Consider the following 21,728-nt stretch of genomic DNA (forward strand, 5'->3'; position numbering starts at 1 on the left):
CATGTCAAAGGATGAAATTTCAAAAGCACTTATGTAATCTGAAAAAAAACAAGCCCTCCTTGAACCATGAAATGATGTGCAGGTTTCTACGTATCTTCCTTTCACAGGTTACTCATGAGAATCTGAAAATCCCACCTGAAAAGACACAAGACTAGAATTTTTAAGAGGTCTAAGCTGCTCAGCACTGAAAGCCATTGAGGATTGAGCACTGACTCCTTCAGGGTCCTTTCTGAAAAAATCTCAACCTACATCTTTTAAGCTGGCACAGGTAAAAGCTTATAGCAGCTACAAACGATGGCTTGACAATGGGGAAAAAGAGATGATAAAGATGGCAATGGCAGTGGTCGGAGGTAATGCTTCTGCATGTTCCTGCAGACCCAGTGAGAAAGCAGCTTTTGATGGTGGCCTCAGAAGCAGCTGAATCGTCTGCACTGGGGCATGAGGCAGCTGCACTGTGGACTGCTGTAAAGGAGGAAGCAAATCAGGAGGAATAAAATGAAGGAAAACAGAAAAAAATCAGGCTACCATCTAATCATGTCCTTGGTGGAAGAGAAGCTCAGAGAATTACTGGGATGAGAAAAGTTTTAAGTCAGCATCTTTCCCCTAAATGCAAAGAACGGATTTGAAGCTGATAAATACCACTTTATCAACCTACTGCATTTAGTTCCCTTCCCTTGGACACTCAACTGATAACTTTGTGAAAGGGCACCAAATTAAATGTTCCAATAATGTTTGGCTTCCTCAAGCCCAATTTCACCAGGAAACAGACACAGGAAATAAAATACAGGAAATAAAATCACTGAGATACCAATTTACAGTTCTAACTTAAACTTTTCACTTTAAAGGAGTACTTCACATGAAGGTTAGTTTCAAAGAAGCAGATCTAAAGCCAGAACATTTTACAATTTCACCAAACTTTATATTTTTAAAAATGTTTTGGTCTGAAGCTTTGAAGCTTTATTCATTTTCTTGAGTTGAAAGCCATTTAATTATTTTGGGTTCACAACATAGAATCATAAACTTTGGTGTTGCCTGCAATTATGTCCATTTCCTCCCTCTCCTCACCAGTCTCCAGAAGCAATGCAAGGACAAAATTAAATAAAATGTGTTCATATATTAGTTTTAAATTACATATAGTTTTAATTGTTCCACAGCTGCAGCAAGCTAAACTGGGATCACTGTATTCCATACACAGCAAACAATGCACATGCATCTACACACACACAAAGTATACATCTGGATCTTGCACAGACTTTGGGCAACTTTAGAAAGTTTGCAAAATAGAGCAGCATTAAAGTAATGTGCAGTTTGGCTGAGGAACCAAAGACACTTTGAATGAAGACAGTTCAATACAATTGCAATTTATCTTGTATCATTATTATAGCTTACAGTTATAGAAATACCAGCTATGTTTACATATACTGAATTTTCTTCCTCAATCTTTCACATTTTGTTCCATATTTGTAAACAAGCAATATGGTTCATTTTATATCTCACTGCCTTCTGATCCTTAGTTACGGCTCCCACATGGAACACAAACTTAGCATTGCAAGAAGAGACAGTTGCTTGACCTTGCCTTTTTACCCAAAGAAGCTCCCTGTTGGTAGACCATGCCTACCACTAATCCAGAGAAATCACTGGATTACTGGAGTAAAACCACAAGGCTCAAATGTAACATGTCACACACACAGAGGAGAGGAACAACATAAACTTGGGAAAGGGACTTCTTTACAGGGAAGCTGGGAATAAAGTGGGTCACAGTGAAAAGCTCAGATTTAGCCACTTATACCTGAAAGAACAGCAAAAGGTCAATGATGCAATTTGTCTTTCTCTGGACACATCCTTTGTCCCCCAGTTACACCCACTGTGGAAGTCTTCAAACTGAAAATACCTCCTTTGGACCCTCCATGTAAAGAAGAAAACCCGACATTCCACAGCCACATCCATTATATTTAAACATGTCTAAATGTTAATGTATTTCCTCTCCAACACCATCCAACAGTTTACCAAACCATTAGGATCTGAGCAATAAGATCCATCAGCTGTCCAGTCAAACATCCACTAAAAGGGACAACAGTGCTGATATGATCTTTCCAGTCCTTCTGCCAAGTTTGCTACCACAAAGAGTGTGTGTGTGTTGGGATCACTCCTATAACAAGGAGGGAGCAATGGTAAGAGGGACAACTGTCTCCTTTTAGCAATCTTGTTTCTAGCCGAGGAGGTGGAAGGCTGAGCAGCTTTCCTTCCACTCCCAGCCATCTGTTAAAAACCTCAGTGAGGACAGATCTACATCAGCAATTATTATTGATAAAACAAAAGTGCTCTGGCACAATTTTTAAAACAGGATACTTCTTTGTATCAGTCTAGAGAGGAACTTACTCTTTCACAGAGTTACTAACAGCAGTCTGGACCACTCAACACCCCCCCCCCTCACCCCTCTCCCCAATATGCAGCACATTCTGTGCCAACCATCTCCCCTGAGTTTAACACTGTCATCTACGTTTTGGCACGGAGAGGGGAAACCTGACCTCACACCGCACTTTACTAGAAAAGCCTGGAAGTCATGGGGCACTAATAAAAATACCAGAAAAATAAAATTAAGGAAAAGAAAACAGAGAGAAAAAAAAATCCACAACCAAAAACACAATAGAAACAATACTTTGTGTTCCTATTTTAAGTGCCTCTCTCAATGCTATATGCATAGCAGCTAAAGGCAAGCTGGAAACCAGCCAGGTCCTGGCTGCCAGCAAAAATTTTGTCACCTCCTTTGAACATCTGAAGTATGTTTACCCAATAGATTTCATTAAATTACACTTCCATTAGGAAGCATACAATGTTGATACTCATCTCAAAGATAAAAGGGATCGCTAAGAGGCATGTCATCCTGCTCCCCAGCTGATTGCTATTTCTGGGCCAATCAAGGAAAGGAGCCAGAACAATACTTAGTTTAAAAAATGCAGCATCTCCCCAAGGACTACATACTAAGAGACTGCAGCTCCATTATCAAAATGAGCATATCATTAATGACAATACACATAGAGTATGTTATTTTAATACAACTCATACACAACAAACAAGCTGTATTTGGGTCATTAGCTGAATTTGTAAAGCAGTATTTCCAAGGGTTAGAAACTCCTTATCGAGATATGAAGTTTATAGGTTGGGAGCAGGGAGAGAACAAATATTTTATATGATCCCAAAATACAGTGACTCTAATAACAGTCTGTGGTTTGAAGTGCAATGTAGTAGCTAACAGAACAATAGGCTATTCAAACAGAAGTTCTCATAATAAAGTAAAGCAGAAGTAATTTAAAACACCAGGCACTGTTTTGCTAAACATCTATGAGGGATAATGAAAGCAAAATGCCACTGATGCTGTTTATACTGTATGTATCACCTTTTAATTTATTATTACAGTACAGATAAAATAAAAAAAAATTACTAAAAGCAAATGTTACAAACATTAAAAAAATCCATAGAAAAAACAATGCTGATTGTAAGGCAAGACACTGGGGAGGGAGTAACACAGGAGAATCAAATAATTTATCCTATGGTAGGCTGAGCCTTTCCTAGTAGAGAGGAGGAGATATCTTTGTCTAAGCATTGCTGTTAGATGTATGATGTTTAGTGTGTTTCCTAATCTCCAATTCACATAACAGCCACAAAGGGAAGAGGACAAAACCCAACCCATGCTAATTAAAACCTGAAGATATAGGAAAGGGCTGGGAGGTGTTAGCTCTTTACAGTCAAGCTCTGCCTCATCGTCTTGCAGCAATCTGTGACTATTAATCTCTAAAAACACTCCTTGCTCAATATTCTGCAATCTAGACTTCAGCCAATCTCTTTCAACGTGCAGAAAACCTTTTGGTTTAGCCATATTTGACATATCATATGAACTCCAATTATCCATCTTTTTGCAGTTAATCATCTCACAATTACATTTCCTGCACTTATAAGCATCCAGCTGGGAACTGAGTTTTAATCTAGGAAATAAAAAAAAAGGATTCAGGTTTCTAACAAATTACTTCTAATTAACCAGAACCTTTTCTAGTCATTCCAACCTAAAGACGCCTACAGCAAATGAAAGAATTTATTGTTTGCATTCCTAATGATACTTTAAAATTTCATTTCAATTTCCCCAATGAGTAACTTTCAGGAAATTCACTGCACTTATATCTACTTAAACAAACATTCTGTTAAGCAGGAAATGCACAGCAACACAAAACCTAGGGGAAGAAAGAGAGAGCTGGTATTACACTGAGCAGAAAAGCTGCTAAACAAAGCTAAAAAATCAGAATGCTAATTAATGGCAACTTCCAGAAGTGCACTGCAGCTATGGTGCCCATGCTCTGCCAGAGTTATTTGGAATCTCAAAACCACAATCCCAAATAACAGTTTAGAAATTAAAAGTTTGGGTTTTTTTATTTTTTCAGGGGATAAAAAAGGTCAGTTCTACTGATACAAGGCAGCAATTTGTAATCTGTACAAAGGAAGTGGATTAAATGAAGCCACATCTCTAGATAACTCAGGAAACTAAGTCAATGCCAGTAAAACAGCACATGAAAGAGCATTGTCCCACAACTTCCAGTGATTTCCCCAGGGAAAGATTTGGAATAAAAGCATACAAAACATGCTTACTGCACAATTGGGAAGTGCTTGATACCACAGGGAGGTAAAATGAGGTAAGAATCAAATGTAACAGTTTCATTTACATTAAGCCATATCAATTTTCTCCAACTGTTTCAGAAAGTCAATGCAACCATCTGACAGAATAGGATTGTTGCAAAGTAAATTATACCTTTCATGTTTTTTGGACAGTCAAATACCAGAGGGTTTTCTGTCAATTACATGGTATCACAGATGTACATCCCAAATCTGTCCATCTATCTAACAACAAGAAAACAATATACATCTGAAAAACACTTTTCAGAGCTACCTTTAAGTAATACATAATATATAGGTCAGTCTAACTGCAGAAATATCTGCTCAAAAGGTTGGTGTTCATTAATGCAGTACAAAAGTTTCCACAATACAAAACAGCACTGCACTAACTGGCTGATTGATTTAATACCAAGTTAAAGTAGTTAATTATTCTGGAAAAGAGTTATTTTTAATGCACCTGAAACCTTCCAAAGCTATTAAATTTTATATGCCTGCACTAACCTCCTATTACTTTGACTTTCATTAAGTACCTCTGTAGGCACTTAGAGAACACCAAAACTTTTGATACATTTTTGGTTTTATTTATAACAGAGGTTGAGCTGTGACCATGGACATTTTAACTCATTTATAACAAGGGAAAAACAACAAAACCAGTAGCAACATCCTTTACCACTGCGAAAATTTATCATACTCTAATTCCTGCCACAACAGCAACAGCTTTGATTCCAACACTCCAGCACCACAAACCAGTTAATGCCCACCTCCCCTTCCCAAATTTCTGCATTTCTGGTTAACTTCTCTATCTGACACATCTGTACATCATGAATGTACATGGAGTACATTCAATGACATAGGAGGAAGGGATGGATTCCCCCTGATGAGATTCACAGATTATCTTCAGTTATTATAGAGAGAATATTCAAACCACTCAGCTGGAATTGTGTGAAACATCATGGGATTATCTACCAACACACTCCCAATCTACCTGTGCACTTTCAGCTGTGATAAATGAAGACCTGCATGAAGCAGCAGCAAGAACACTATGGGAAAATTCATCTTAGTTGTGAAATTGGTCACCAAAGACAGAACGGAAAGCTTGGCTGACAGAAGACAAAGTTTTTCTTCTTGAAGCTCCTCCCAAATCTAAAATGGGAAACAGAGACACAATTCAGACAGGCTGCAAGTTTCTGTAGGAACTCTGCTTGCAGCCATCAGGATCAAGATAGGTGTTCCCATTCTGAATGCAGTGCAAGGTAGTTGCTATTCCAATGCATGCTCTAGGTCAACACTATGAAATCCCACCAAAAAGTCCTGCACACTGGACACAAAAGATCCCAGGCTGCTCACCCAGACTCCAGACCTCAGGCAGAGGTGCCCAGGAAGGGGACAGAAATCACCACTGGAGTTTTTCCTATCAAGTAGCTTTAAAAGTCAGAAAGAACAAGGCCTGTGAAGTCACACGTTGCCACAGACACCTGACACAGCTGCACAGCTCCCAGTGCCAGTAAGTTCAGGCCAGAATTTTATCAGGGGACCAGAATTCAGCAGAATTCAGAATTTTATCAGCAGGGATCACAGATGGGCAGGGCCATGGGGAGCTGAGAGCAGCATCCCACAGCATCCCCCAAACAGGAGCAAAGAGCCCTGAAGTGGAGCCCTGGATCATGGTGTGTGGGGACACTGCTCAGGGCCACCGAGGGCTGGTGGTGCCCTGAGGGCCCCGGCCACTCAGAACTGACCTTAACTTGAGCAGGATTTTATATTAATCACAGCTTGTGGAGAATGTGGAACAAACGTCAAGCAGAGAACACGTAATGGATTTACATCGCCACTGAGAAGACAAATTTCAAATCAGAAATATCCAGCATATGAAGCAACCCTGATGCAGGTTAAGGCCAAGGACATCTGTCTGTTATTACAAGAAACTGCTCCAACATTTTTAGAGTTTTCACTGGTTTACTGCCCTTGAGTCACACAAGCCCTGAATCACTGGCAAGCAAGGAATGAACAGATAATATTGCAAAAAGATTCAGATGGTACCAGGCAAACATGAAAAATAAAAAGAATTAGAAGAAAAAAACACCCTCTCAACCGCAGTCATTTAAGTAGGAACACCACAGAGAAAAGCTCTTAAGTGCAAATCTTTCTTATTGCAGTGTTACTTTCAGTGGCACATGAAACAGCAAGGATAACAGGCTCAAAAAAAAACTTTGAAAATAAAGTTAAAAGATACATGTAACTTAAAACTAACATCTTTTCCTACACAGAAAGGTTAAATTGTGGGGTTGACATTTGCATTTGTTACGTTGTCAACGTTTCCTGCCTATCAGCCTATGTACAAACAATATCTAAAGATGTCATCTACATATTTATACCAAAGGAGTTTATGAACAAGACCTGTCAGTATATTTTAACACCTTTCCAAAACGTCAGCTTTCATCAGGTATAAACACAACATGTTTAATTTATTAGTTTGGTTTAATATAAAAAGTTGACAATCATATGTCACCATAACTATTGATAAGGTAAATAAGGACTACAAGAAAATGTCAGAAAGTTATTAAAATATTTCTCAGCTTCCTGAATCAAATTGGATTTATTGGCTTTTCTCTGCCAATAAGTGCATCACACATTTTTCCTCATATGGCTATTTTTGAAGTGATGTGTCCAACAATGAAGTTTCCAGACAGACTATATATACTAGAGAATCTGAATTTCACTTTGACTTTTTGGGCCAGGGGAAAGGACTTTGTTAATATTAAAGAAAACCCCAACAAATTAACACAAATACACAGATTTCTTCAACAATATTTAAACATATACCAAAAATTTCTTATTCTAAAATATACTAAGTCTCTTAAAAGGTAAAATATAAGGCAAAAAAAAAACTTTGAATAGAACTCTGAAGTTGAGCAAAGAAATGGATTTGTTTCCACTTTCCACAGGAGGTGCTTGATTCAATTCCCTCAAGAAGATTGCTACTGCCAAAGGACCTCCTTCTTTGTTTGCAATGGCAGAACAACCTGTTGTCACTTCATTCTGGATATTTCCCCCAAAAATGTAACAAGAGGGCAGCATAGCCAACTTTCAAGAATTTTATCCCCTCTATGGCTATACAGCCAAACACCTCACCAGTGACTCACTCCAGCCAGACTGCAGCAGTTGGCTCTATAGGGGAAAAAAAGCCTTTATCTGAATGCAAGGATAAACTCCATTGCATAGATTAGTTCAAACACTCCTGCCCAAGCCACACTCAGAACAAGTAACAGCACAGAGAAGAGGCACAGAAGTTTAAAGGCAGGGGGTGCCAGAGAATGGACAGCTCTCCTTACTGGAAGAGGCATTTCTTTTCTTCAGAAAGTCCAACTCTACACCTCAGAATTAGATACAGTGTAGAATTTACTATTATATAACCAAGATCATACTAAATTTAATACTAGGGACATCATGAACCATGCATGGCATGGCCCAGCCCAGCCTCTTAACTAATCTGTAAAATGTACCTGGCAGGGATAACAATAGTATTTTCTTAGAATTCACCAGACACGTAAATGTGCCCTCAAAGACTTGTTATGGACTTCCTGTTGCTAATTTTTGTGGGATTTTAATGATTCATGTCACTTCTGCATCAAAATCACAAATGCAGTGAGTACAGCAGGGACTCAGGTATGCAATATCAGAAATGCAAACCACTAATCCTTTGTTGCTATCAGAAATTTAGTGCTGAAGACCTTGAAAGTGGACTGGATAAAATGGAAAACCAGCGGTGTTGTTTTTCTGTTCAAATGACAAAAAGGTAAAAGAACTGACACATGTTCCACCATAACTGACTGAAAAGACAATTTCCAACAACGAAAAATAGTCCAAATTTATTAATAAACATATTTAGTTATGCCTATTAGCCATAGAATTATCCAGACCCATCCCTGGGAGTGTTCAAGGCCAGACTGGATGGGCTTTGAGCAGCCTGGTCTAGTGGAAGTTGTCCCTGCACATGGGGAAAGGGTGTTGGAACTACATGATTTTGAAGGTCCCTTCCAATCCAAACCATTCTGTGATCCTACGATATTTCAGGCTACAGAAGCACCTGTCCTGCTTTCCTTTGTCTGATACAGGGTACAAGAAAGAGAATGGAAATTTCCACAGGGTCCAAATTTTCCACAAAGGACAGAAGGACCTCAAAAGGAAATCTTGCTCCAAAAGAATACATTTATCTACATCAGGAGCGTGTTGGAGTTCTTCCACTACTTTTTGTGTAGTGTACATGATTTCAGGTTTTATTGCAGAATAGATTTGGCCCAGTTCTTAGATCAAACATCTTCCCTTCAACATGGCTCAAAGCTGCCTGAAACACCAGTATTCTGTTCAGACCCTCATGTCTGTTCAGTGCACACCTGAAATGGAGTTTCCAGTTCATTTTCCTGAAAAAGCAACTCTGTTCAGACTCACATGCAGTAAGTGAGAAAAATAGGGGGATTTTGTCCAGGCAAACACCACCACTGTACAAGAAGCCCCAAATGGGAGAAAAGTCCTTTAGCTAAGACATTTTTTAAAACATACAAATGGGTTGGAAACTGGTCCTACATTATGAGAGAACTCAGTGGTTCTGACCTTAGCAACAGAGTACTTTTTAGGTACAAATTAAAAGTAAAAACTTTTAACATTTGCCCCAGAAAGAGAAACAGAAAAAGGAAAAGGGAAAATGAGGGGAGAAAGGAGCAAATTTTCCTTATGTTCATTCTAAAATACATGCATTTTAAACCAAGCTCTCTACAGGGCCCAAGTGCTGAGCCACCGATCTGCATTGCTGAATGCCAGACATGTAGCTCATGAATGGAAAAAAGGGATTTAATAACACGTTTGAAAGTGACTCCAAGTATGGGTCAGGAAAAAGATGCAGCCCAGGTGCCTTCAACTGAGATAAAGATCTAACAGAGGACAACATGACAGAAGGTAAGAAAAAGACAAAAGGAGCACTAAGGGCTTAAAAAGGCTGGGAAAGCAATTCAGGTTAGCAACCCCTAACTTAATCCTGACCTTTCTGTAACTTTTTACCTTGATTTAGTTGACTGAACTAACTTTGTGGGAAGCTTACACAACTGAACCAGAGAATGTGATTTCTCCTGAGGACTGGGCAGAAAGGAGAGGGGAATCACGTGGTCACTTGAGGGCCTTAATGAAATTTGAATTATGAAACTATACAAAAGAGTCAGTACAAATCAAATCTTTTCTTTTGACTAAAAAAATCCTGGTACTGTGGTTTAGACCCTCCCTCAGCATTATTTTACTCACAACCCCATTAATCACAGACAAATGCTTCTCATTTTTTAAGGATGCTAGAAATTTTAACAGAAACACATAACATGAAAACCTGTGGTTTCAAAGACAGCTGCTAATAGAACAACCTATAATACTGACACTAATCTGTATTTCTTAAACAAATAAAAATAATCGCAAGAAACACATTAACATAACAAGCCAGTCCTTTGCATAGTTCTATTTAGTTAATACTCATTGCAGTGCCAAAGAGCTGTAGTCATGAGTGAGAAATCCCTTTGTGCTAGGCACTCCACAAATGGGGATCTCTGTGACAAAATAGCTGCAGTTACATGTCCCAAAATACCAACCACCATAATGGAAAGTAACTTTTCAGATTTTGAAATAAGAGAATTTACTTTGATATTAATGCAGCTATTCTCTCAAATAAAATATTAAATAAACACTTTTTTTCCTGCTTGGTGACACGACCTAGCAAAAGTTAGAGCTCGATTTAATAATGGCTCAAACCTTTACTCAGGAATCAGTGAAAAGGAGGTGTTAAACTCATAATGCAGGAGCATTTTCTAACTAAGGCTCAAGCCAAGACCCACCAGACACAATACAAGCCTTTTCTTTGACTTGCCAGAATTCACATTTGAATCTTTAGTGAACAGGTACAAAGCCTGCAATTGCAATTCAGTGTTTTCCACACTGACCAGGAGGGTAAGTTGGCAAACACTACCCTTATTCATTCTGGTCTTAACTTCTCAGAAAGTGAAAAAAAAACCAAACTAAGGGCATGTTGGAAAGTTGTGGGGGTTCCAAAAGTGTGCACAAATGCCACTCAATGGGAAACATGCAGAGCCCACACACACACTCCCCCTTTTCTTTCTCTTTATATGCCAGGCACCAAATATTTAGTTAGCAAAACCCTTTTTTCATTACACCCATGTGAAATGGTTAAATGTTACTATAGAAGGAAAAATTATTCTGTTCTACTGCTGATCCCTGAAGCCACCTGCTATATTCCTTTTTACTATCTGTAATCTTTCTATTTCTACTCTAATTTTCATTGATCACCTCTTTTAGGAGTGAAACCTCTGTAGTATTCATTAAATATTGGAAAAGGCCTATTTTCCTCACATTGGCACCCTAAAGGCAGTTTATAAAAAGCAAATGAAAAGTAAGGGAGGTGCTGCATTTGATCCACTTATTATAAATGTATACAAGCATTAAATTGTCAAATGTACAACTTCAGATCCTCTAGCCTTTGCAGGGATTTCCTCCCTAACTGAGCAAGAACAGCAAGTTTAAATAGACTTTGTGGCCAAGAACCACATTTTGTTGAGGTTCGTACAGCAGCTTTAAGGGAAGCTGGCTGTATTTGGGACAGACTACTAAATGATTGCAGAGTAAAAATAAAAAGCTACCAAACAAAAGAACAGAGATATTTCACACTTTTTCCATATGTTTCACATAGTAAAGAAAATTGCTAGGCGGAGGCAGAATCACTCTAATACACTTCCAGCTCCATTTTTTCACTTTCTATTCTTTCCTCACTAAAAGCCAGAAACAAGATTGCCATAAAAGTCCATCTTTTTTACCTGATAGCAAGTTTTACAGAATCATGAAGTTCCTTCTGAGCTTATTACTAGCATCTTAAAAAGAACAAGCTTAGAGCACAAAGTGGGAAGGTTTTTTCCCTGAGACAAAAGAGATGTGGTCTAGTTTTTACATAGCATTTTAGAACATTTATAGCTAGAAAATACTAAAGAGATGTAATATTTTTTTAGTACAAATTAAAGTCTACTTACAGAAGGGAACAGCACTCTCTCCAACACTGATGACATCTGCCTAAATATCTGCTTTGTTCATAGTTTAGAATTTGGGGTGGAGGCAGAAACAAAAATTTACTATTTTGGTTAGTAAGAAAAATCTGCATGAAAAAAGGTGGACTTACTTGATTAAATGATTTCTCTTAAGAGCCCCTGACATGTTTGAATTCATCTAACACTTTAGCTTTTCACAAGGGCTGTTCAATCAATTATAGTAGACTTCTTGAGAAAAGAGCCAGAAATGCAATTTAATCGAACCGTATTTCTATTGCACTCAATTTCAGTATTCCACTTTTGGAAACCCAAGATCATAAAAACAAAACTATGCAAAACATGATACCTGGCAACTCTAATTTCTTGTAAAACACACAAGTTAACATGTAACATCACTACGTCTGTGCTGTGGAAAGCATCAGAAAGAAAGAGCAAATACATCCATTACTGTTTCTTTATCTCTCTTATTAACAAATTCAGAATGTATTTACATTCACAAGAACTTGCAACTAGCATAGAAAAAATTGTATTTTCCCAGTAACATCACCATAAACTACAGTTTCCTGCTATACTGTGGCAAAGGTTTTCAGCAAAAACAGGGTTACTAAAATAATATTAGTACTAGCAGAATATAATGAATGCTAGTATTTGTAATGTTTGACAACTGTTTGACAACCAGACATGCAATGTATTCAGTTACGCTAAGAGGTTTTTTTTTAAACACTCCAATATTTGCTTACAATGCCATGAGAATTTCAACAAGCATTTAATATCTAATGACCATATAAAATTTTCTCCTTGAATTCTGATTGAGAAAATATCAAGATAGAGAACAAACCTCTTGAAGATGGATAGAAACAGTTATTTTTAACAGCAGTGCTTGTATATCAAGTTTCTCTTCATAGAAGCAACAAAACCAAGCTGGCAAAAAAAGCTATTAACCACTCATTTGCCAACTAATTTTAGACATGGGACAGTTAATCAGTCACAAATAAAAAGTTCACCATTTACCAGATGGCAACTTCACTATAAAGGGAAGCTATTTTTGACCATGGCAATTAGTCTTCTCATGTTTCAAACACTACATTCTATTTTCACATTAATTTTTAAATCTATGTGGCTTTAACTTAAAATAAACTGTACATCAAAAGAATGGAAAATAAACAGCCAGGAACACAATTTGACGAATTGGATTTATTTAGTTTATTTAGCTAAACAGGGTCCATTGGATCTCTTTAATAGGCTGACAGTTGCACTGGGCTGGTTAATAAAACATTCAACACAGTATCTTCAGCCAATATAGAAATGCAAATCCCACCAGAAATATTTTATTCATGAAACAGTAATTTCAGTTACTACCAAAGCAAAAAAAAAAAAAAAAAAAAAAAAAAAGGCAAAAAGAAAAAAAAAAAAGAAACTGGAGGGGGGGAAAAGGGGGGGAAGCGACGCTTGCTTTGCAAACAAACAGCGCCACCCAGCGGCACTGCAGGGACAGCACACGGGACATCGGAACGGCCCGAATTCATCCGGCCCCTCAAAAAGAACTTTCTTCCTATTTTTTATTATTTACCATAGCACGTGTCTCTTCCTATGCAGCACTGAAATGCAAAATAGCCTCGCTCTAGCTGGGAAAAAAAAAAAAAAAAAAAAAGAAACAAAAAAAAAAAACCACAATAACAAAAAGCATCATAACACGTTAAGGAAGTTGAGAGTGCAGTTCTAGCCTGAAAAGTAAACACGTTCAAATGGTGGGGGTTTTGCTCAGTTTGTCTGATTTCTTTTTTGGTTATCTTTGTTTCTAGCTCGTGGTAGAAACAAAACCAAACTTCTACTTGAAGGAGTGCAGGTGAGCAATACAATGCAGTAAGCATGAGGTACATCCTGCTTTCCTCATTCATCATTGCCCTCTACACCCACGTTCAGCTATAGCACCTTTATTACTGCTGCTATCAAAAGCAGGACAGCAACAGCTGCTTCTTTTTGCACAAAAGGTATGGGAGTATCATTTAGGTCAAATAATAAATCACTGAGGGAATGAAAAACAATAAAGCCTTCCCCCTTGTGCCCCCCCTCCCCCCATTCACCTTTTCCATATGAAGTCACTCTCCCCATCAGCTGGTCAGAAGAAATTTGGAGTGAACATGGCTTCTTCCATTCTCTTTTTAGAAAGGACTGCAAAAATACTTAACTCTACTATTTTGAGAAGCAGAAGTTTTCACATAAGAGCAAACTCCATGGTAAACAGAAATTGTAGTTCTCTACTTGGGAAAGGGCTGAAATCTGAACATGTCTACAAACTATCAGCTGGTCTGCCACAGACCACTTTTCAGTTACTTTAGTACAGAAACATTTTGTGTGTGAAGGGAGAAAGGAAAAAGGCATGAATGCTTACAGTGCTCTGAGTCATACACCTGCCATTATTCACTGCCCCCAGCCACACACAAGAGTTATCAGACTCACCAAATCACTTCCTGAAAACACCTTTATTTGTAATCAGTCAGCCAAGCCTAAGCTACACAAATGGGTTTTTCTTAAAATCATGTGCATCACCTCCACCACAACTTGCTGAAGGACCAACAAAGAGCCACCACAAAAGCCACCAGTCTCAGCTCTATGTGTTAACAGATGAGACAGACACAGAATTTCCTGGGAGGGTCAAGGGGGAGTTGGTTCAGAGAAGACTCTAGTGAAGGCATTAGCTTTGCTGACATTAAAAGTTTGCTGCTTGGTTGCCCTCAACCAGCATATTACCTCTTCACACATTGAATTATGAGATGCATAACACACTCATTGGTCAAATAAGGGATGATTCTTTGTAAGCAATACCTACAGAATTACAAAGCCCAGGAGCTAAGGTGTGTTTCACTGGTGTGGCCTCTCAGAAATCTCAGCTAAGATGATCACAACCCTTTAGGTTAATTACAAATTAAGCATGTTAACTCCCATCTTTTACACTTTTCCTCCACAGAAAAGCATCTCATCACTACTAAATTCCATTATGAAATAAATTGACTTCCATCTGCATAATTCCACACAAAACAATACAAAGAAATTTAAGACATAAATAATTTAAGGGTTATTTACTAATTTAAATTTTCTACAGGGTTCTAAGTCCTAATATTTCATTAGTTTAGGCCTTGAATGTTACCAAAAAAAGGAACAGTTTTTCCTGTATCACTTTTTCCCTATTAAAATAGCAGTAATTTCAAAAGGTGAAATGCCTCTTTCTTTTTCCACCACAAAGCCACCAGGGTGGGACACAAGTGAAAACAAGCTGAGGACAATGTGGAGTTAGCCTCTGTAGAAAAGAAGCCAGCCTATTGCTCAGCCCCAGTCAGGCAGACAAATATATCAGAAGTTATTAGAAAAGTACCAGAGGAAAACAAACAGTGCCTCTGTAAGGAGCAGTTTGAATAGAATGTAGAGGAGTGATTAATTATCTCAAGAAGGTGACAGTATCTATAAAAATGGCAGTGAAGGAACTTTTGTTCACAATATGCTCTTTCAAAATTAGATTGTCAAAGTACATGGCCAGATAATTCAAATTCTTTCTTCTGAAACTTAGTTCAACCTTGTGTGCACTAAAACAAATCCTCCATTCAAAAGAGCTGTACTATTCACAGAGTGAAAACCAATCTGATTTCAGAACTCTTAAATGTGTCAACAGATCAGGTTTCACTAAAGGCACCTGTACCTGCCCAGGCAAGGTTCTTGTGCACACATGACATTTTGGCATGACAGATTCCCTGCTTTCAAGAACACTGTTAGGATATAACAACTAAGATACACACAGAGCAGTCCCACACATAGCTCACACTTTTCTAAGTACAGAACATTATTGCACTATTTGCTTTATAAACCAAAATAATCCAGCAGCAACAGTGGAGTTTTTAAGTTTTAGTTTAAACTGGAGACCTGGGGAAGACTGGCCATAAAGATACAACCAGCAACTTGTCATTTGAAAAAGGGTTTCAGGTGCTTACAGCCATATTTGTCTGGGTAGGTGACTGAACCTGAAATGGGGGAAGTGGTATTTGCAAAAAAACAGCCAGAACACAACAGACACAGCTGTATGAGTTGTTCAGGTGAGCTTCTGGACTCAGGTGGTATTTGAGAGTCATACAAGAGAGCTAACTTTGTCCAATAAAATTATCTCCTGGTTATCTCCTTAAATGTTTTTAAAGCTTAACAGCAGCTGAAGTTTTAACAGTAATCTGAAAAAGAACCTGAAGGAGGTATAAATTGTAAATACATACCTCACTAATAACTGAAGCTATGGTTAAAAGCCAACAATGTTTAAATGTTTACTCAAGTTTTGTATAATGTATCTATGTACCTGCAAATTTGCCCCACCCCCTTTCTTCTTCTAAAGGTTATTCTGAGAGTCAGAATTACCAAAATCAGTAGCAATTCTGAGGATTTAAAAGGAACAAGCACTGTCTCCTGAACTGATAATAAATGCTACCTGCAAGATTTACCTCCGTGCTGCCAACAGAATTGGAACAGTTCCTATGTAGCCTCCTTTATTTGATGGCCATTTCTTCCTTCTCAATATGCTCATTGCATTTTCAGCACTGATTGTGCAATATTCATCTCTGTAACATGAATGTTACTGTATAACATGGTCTTACAAGATTTTTATATTTCCTCATCTATTTGAATGCCTTATATGCCAGCAATAAGCTTTTCAGGAAAATAAATGCCTGCCTTTGGTTTTTTCCATTTTATGGTGCCCTGACATTGAGCCTGTACATGGAACCCTGGGGACAGATACAAATGCTAGGAAATAAGCATATATTTACTAGGTTTATAGAGTCACATTTTCACATGGACTGGGACAGATTTAGCTTAAAGTAATGTTTATAAAATCTGGAAGCCTTTTACCACTATAAATCCCACTATTTAAAGAAAATTGGCTACTTTTAGGTAACAATTAACATAAAATGCTTTATTTCTATGAATAAACAACATCCATAGTCCGCATATGTAAAATACTTTTTTTGCCATCAGAACCTACTTCATCAGGCACAACAGACATTCTACATCTGAAACAGCAAGAAAAGAAAATATTTGCAAGCCTAAACCTGTCACAGCATATGCCACAGCACGTGCTGCAGTCAAGAGGGCCATGACACACAGAGTGTCACCACACAATATCAGAAGGCTTCAACCCATACAGAGTAACACCATACCACTGCAGAAGGCTTCAGGTGTCTGCCCATACAGAGCAACACCACTTCAAGAAGGCTGCAAACATCTGCCCCTGTTCTTCAGCCCAACCTTTTATCCCCTCCTGTTGATGCACTGCCCCTGTGTGCCCTCTGCTCCCTGTGGTGGTTGCTCAGTGCCCTGGGCACTCCCTGGCTCGTTGCTGTGAGTGCTGCTCACAGCTGTGCCCACTGAGGTTCTGCTGCAGCCCCACTCCCAATCACCACAAACTGTACCTACCCAAACTGCACAATGGCGCACTGTTAAATGCAAGGAAAGACTTTTGATAGGAAGATTGTTTTAAGCTTCAGGAACTCTTTGGCAGGTGGTGCCAAGCCGTGGAACAGCCAGGAAAGCACAAGGCTGTGATGTGCAACTCCTCTTGGGGCCACAAGATAGAGCCACCAGCGCACTCACCGCCCGGCAGAGCCCCGCGGTCCTTCCCGACCTAACGGGGACCAACCCCCCTACAGAAAGGAAGGGCTTGGGATGAGCTATTGAAAATGAGATAGTAAACACAAGATTTACATCTGCAAGTGAAAAAAGACAGCATAAGGCTTATCAAACAGTTTCATTCTGTTTCAGTACGTTTATTACAAGCCTGAACATTGGCTTTTGGAGATGTGTGCAGCTTTTCTGCAGAGAAGCATCAATTCATGCTTGCCCTGTTCTGGTATTTCTCCCCAGAGAAGACTGCAGAGCACTGAGGGGAGCACCAGAAACCACTCCTGCCTAAAGCTGAGGTGCAGGGCTCACTCTGCTCATTTTCCCCATCAATATTCACAGTGCTATGCTTCCCGAGTACTTTCAAAGACAAAACTGTGCTATTCTGTTTTTCATTATCACTGTTCTCCTTCAAGAGAAAGGGCTCAGACTGGGCAAGGTGCTTTTTTCTGCTCGGATATTATTTACTGCAATTAGTGTGTTACCACTATGCATGTGCAATCCAGTGCCTTTGCCTTCCAGTGCCTTTGCAATCCTTTGCCTTCACACACCCCTGGACTGCAGAGCACTGACACCTAACTGCAAGGATTAGCGATGAGAGGAAATAAATCTCCTATTTGCAACTTTTTCCTATTTGATTACAAAGTTAGAGATGAAAAGCCACGTTTGGAGTAACTTCTCAACAGCGCTTAAATCTGTATTTTTCAGAATATACTTCAACATAGTGAAGTGTACAGGAAAAAAAACCCTACATATTCACAAAGATGCCACAGCACCTAATAAATAGTATTACAGTGATGGCATTTTGTCATTATTACACACACTGCTCAAGACAAAATAAACTCATCAGTTACGTATTAAATGTCAAAAATAAACTTTAATGTTGTTCATCCTGCCAGTAAAGAATGGACAAGTGAACAGTCCACAAACCTCATGTTTCCTTCTCCTAGCTTTAAACATGTTGCTATGCTGCTGTTTTCCATAACTGTTTGGGTAAGGGCAAATTTTCAGATGCTATAAGGCATTCAAATAATAACAAGATCAATTCTCATGCTATCAATGAACATAAAACTACTAGTGCTGGTTCTACATTCACCTTGCATTTGAAATACAGAACTTAATGAAAAAGACTGTGCATTGAGGTATGTAGTTTTTGCCATTAATTTTGTTCTATAGTTTCCAACAAGTTGCTAATTTCCTGGATAATAATCCAAAAAGAGTCTTAAATCCTTACATACAAAATTAGAAAAATATTAGTACTTAGAACCTGTAACTATGTAAGGCACTTTTTTGTAACCACACTTTTTGCTTTATAAGAGACTTTTTTCAAGCACAGTTGTTTTCTTCCAGCACTTTGCTCCATCCTTCATATTATTTTCTTTCCTTGATCTTCTGCTGAAGATCCTTGGGTTTGGAGCTGTTGTTTCTACCCATTATTACAACCTGTTCCTTCCTCTTTCTCATCTTGTTTTTGCTTCCTCACTTTGAGCACAAACTCATGTTCTTGTGTTCATGTAACTCCCAGTGCTATGATGCATTTCCTTGCACTCATTTCTCCTCTTCCATACAGTGTTCAGCTCTGAACTCTCTCATTCTCACTTGCCTGGGAATATGAAAGTATGAATTCCACCATCTACCTACATATAGAATAGGCCAGGAACAAATACATGCTGACAGCAAATTCTCACACATCTGAGAAGATAAACAGCATTCACAATTGGTCCAGAAATTGCTCTCTCTGGGAAGTCACTGTTTGGCCACACACAATTCCTACGTGGCAACAGATGAGACTGCCTCAAAATTTTGATGCAAGTCTTTTTATTCTAAGGTTCCTCAAACTTTACAAACTGCAACCATCTTCTCATACATTTTTGTGCAACTGCTCAACTTGGCAGAAGCACAGAGGAGTGACAGTCAGCTGGATTTCTTGGCTGCAGGTATAAACACTGACTCCCCTCCCCTGAAGGATTAAACTGCTGCCAGCAACCTGAGGAAATTCACAGCTCTCCAGTGAATGGAAAATACTGCCACTGGTTATTTCTTTCTCCCTACCCTGGAGGAACTGAGCTGCTGTCAATTAACATAGCATTTTCCTACACTTTGCAATGCCTTTGAACTTTTTCATGATTTTACAGGAAACAGTTTTGTCTCTATGTAAATCTATTCAGCGCAAATCCCAGCCACAAAAAAAAGGACTGATAACTGTAGCAGAAGCCCCTAGACAAGGGAATCTTGTTAGTCTGTATCCATTACTCAGAAAAATGTAGTATTTATAACCAATTTGTACAAAAGCCAAGAGGAATCTAAGTGCAATGGAAAAGACAACACAGTGACTAACAAATGAAGTGCACATGAGATAAACTACATTGAAAAATTCCACGGATTGGAGATTATACTGCTTTCATGTTACTGCCCACATCACTACAAGCTGTCATTCCTTGAGAAATAGGATTAAAAGCTGACTATTTTGCATACATCATGAACACTCACAGTACCTACTGATGGAGAAACAAGAGTTTCAGGAGGCCAGCAGCTGGAATATTGGTGTGGGACTGCTGCTAAAAGCTTCTCTTCCCCAGTTTGGTTTTCATCGATATACATAGCAAGACACGTGCAGAACTCATCCCTCACACTAGTCAACAATGCCCTCTCGTTTGCCTGAATAATTGCATTGTTTTATTTTGAAAATTCTTAGAGATGCCTTCTTTATGTAATAGGTTAAAAACTCACAAAGTCAGCTTCAAGTTTTCCCATTTCTTGTTTGTAGCTCCTCATTCGACTGCTGTACATCCCTCGGCTTTGAGGTGGGATCTCTCGGACTTCAAGTTCCATCTGCTCAAGCTGACAAGGGACAATAAAGAGGAGGTATATAAATCAAAAGCTTAATTATAGCAAGAACAAATTTACCTGAGTTCAAGAAATACACCTAAGGTCAAGAAATATTCCTTCTTTATAAGGAAAAATGTTGCTTATTCTGCAATAGACAAACAATTTATCAAAATCTTTGCACAGTCTTAAGTCAAGAAACAAGTGACAACATTAGTATTGTTAACACTCAGAAGGAATGACTTGAGCCAAATATTTCTGGATTTCAATTCCAACTGTGATGAATCATCTTCTTAAAGAAAAAAAAAATTAGTAAAACAGGATAATTCCTGCCTACCTTCACCTAGCTGTGCAGTTTTGGAAACCATTGGCTGAAAAATGGCTTTACACATATATATATGTGAAGTTTTATTTACCACCAGCCTGTGTGTTTAATAAAATAATTCTTACATTTAGTAAACTAATTTTTTTTTTCTTTAAACATTGCTAACTCAGCAGACTTGCATAACCTAAATTGTCTACCTAAATTTACGTCCTAAATTTATATGTAAGAATATTAAATAGCTGAATTTCAGGGTTCAATGACAATGCTATTCAAGAACTTGTATATGGTCAAATGGATTAAAAAATTAGAGACATATTCTATCCTTCAAAAGCTTTTTTTATTTACTTTTGCCATGTAGATTTCTAAGGGGCCTGAAATACAAGAATATGGCACAGGGGTACAGCAAATCAAAAGTTGTAAATGAGGGCTGCTAATTACCTGCCCACTGGGTCCTGGAGCCTGCTCCATATAGTGCTGCCTGTTCAGGAATTCTGTTTTGAACTGCAGAAGAATTCCACACCTGCCTTTTAAAATCTTTCCAATTTACTCAAAAAAGATAAAAGAATACCTCTCCTTGGTTGCTGCAAGCACCTGAAACAATATTTACTCACCTCCTACTGATCTGGGTTGAACAATATGGCATAGGAGCAGAAATGCTTCTCAATTAGGGTCCCAGGCTACTGGTTGCAGATCTTCACAAGGGACTGCTAGAATTTATTCCTATGTAATCACTGACTTACACTTTGAAATTTCATCCTCATATCATAAGAAAAGCATCTGAATTTAATCAATGGAATTGCCAGATACTCAAAAGTCATTTTGCCTGATGTATTCTGATTATACAAAATTATATTCAATAATAAACTATAAAGCAGACTTTAATTAAATAGTCACTAATGAATTGAAACACACAAAGCAATTTCTAATTCTACCCAGTTCTTTAGCTCAGGCTTAACTTTCCAAAGGGGTATTATAAATTAAACCAATAGCTGGAATTAATAGCTTATTTCTTATCAATTTCATCTTAATATATTTGATCTCAAATGTTCTATAAACATTTCCCTCATATATATATATATATATATGTATATAAATATATATGTATGTATGTATATGTGTATGTATATGTATATTTTAATGAATTCAATTTAATTCAATTCTTGTCTGTTATATGA

The 21,728-nt window shown here is 38.1% G+C and overlaps 1 protein-coding gene across 4 annotated transcripts in view; it reads right to left on the reverse strand.

Moving 5' to 3' along the window:
* The window catches only part of VTI1A (vesicle transport through interaction with t-SNAREs 1A), a 256,527-nt gene that overhangs the window by 225,143 nt on the left and 9,656 nt on the right, over window positions 1-21,728 (reverse strand). For all 4 annotated transcript variants that reach the window (XM_063163191.1, XM_063163193.1, XM_063163190.1 and 1 more), the window contains exon 3: window positions 20,133-20,243. In XM_063163191.1, coding sequence (XP_063019261.1) covers window positions 20,133-20,243 — 111 coding nt within the window. The remainder of the gene's footprint in view (window positions 1-20,132; window positions 20,244-21,728) is intronic.

The sequence above is a fragment of the Melospiza melodia genome, chromosome 9, assembly GCF_035770615.1.
Source record: "Melospiza melodia melodia isolate bMelMel2 chromosome 9, bMelMel2.pri, whole genome shotgun sequence".
NCBI lineage: Eukaryota > Metazoa > Chordata > Aves > Passeriformes > Passerellidae > Melospiza > Melospiza melodia.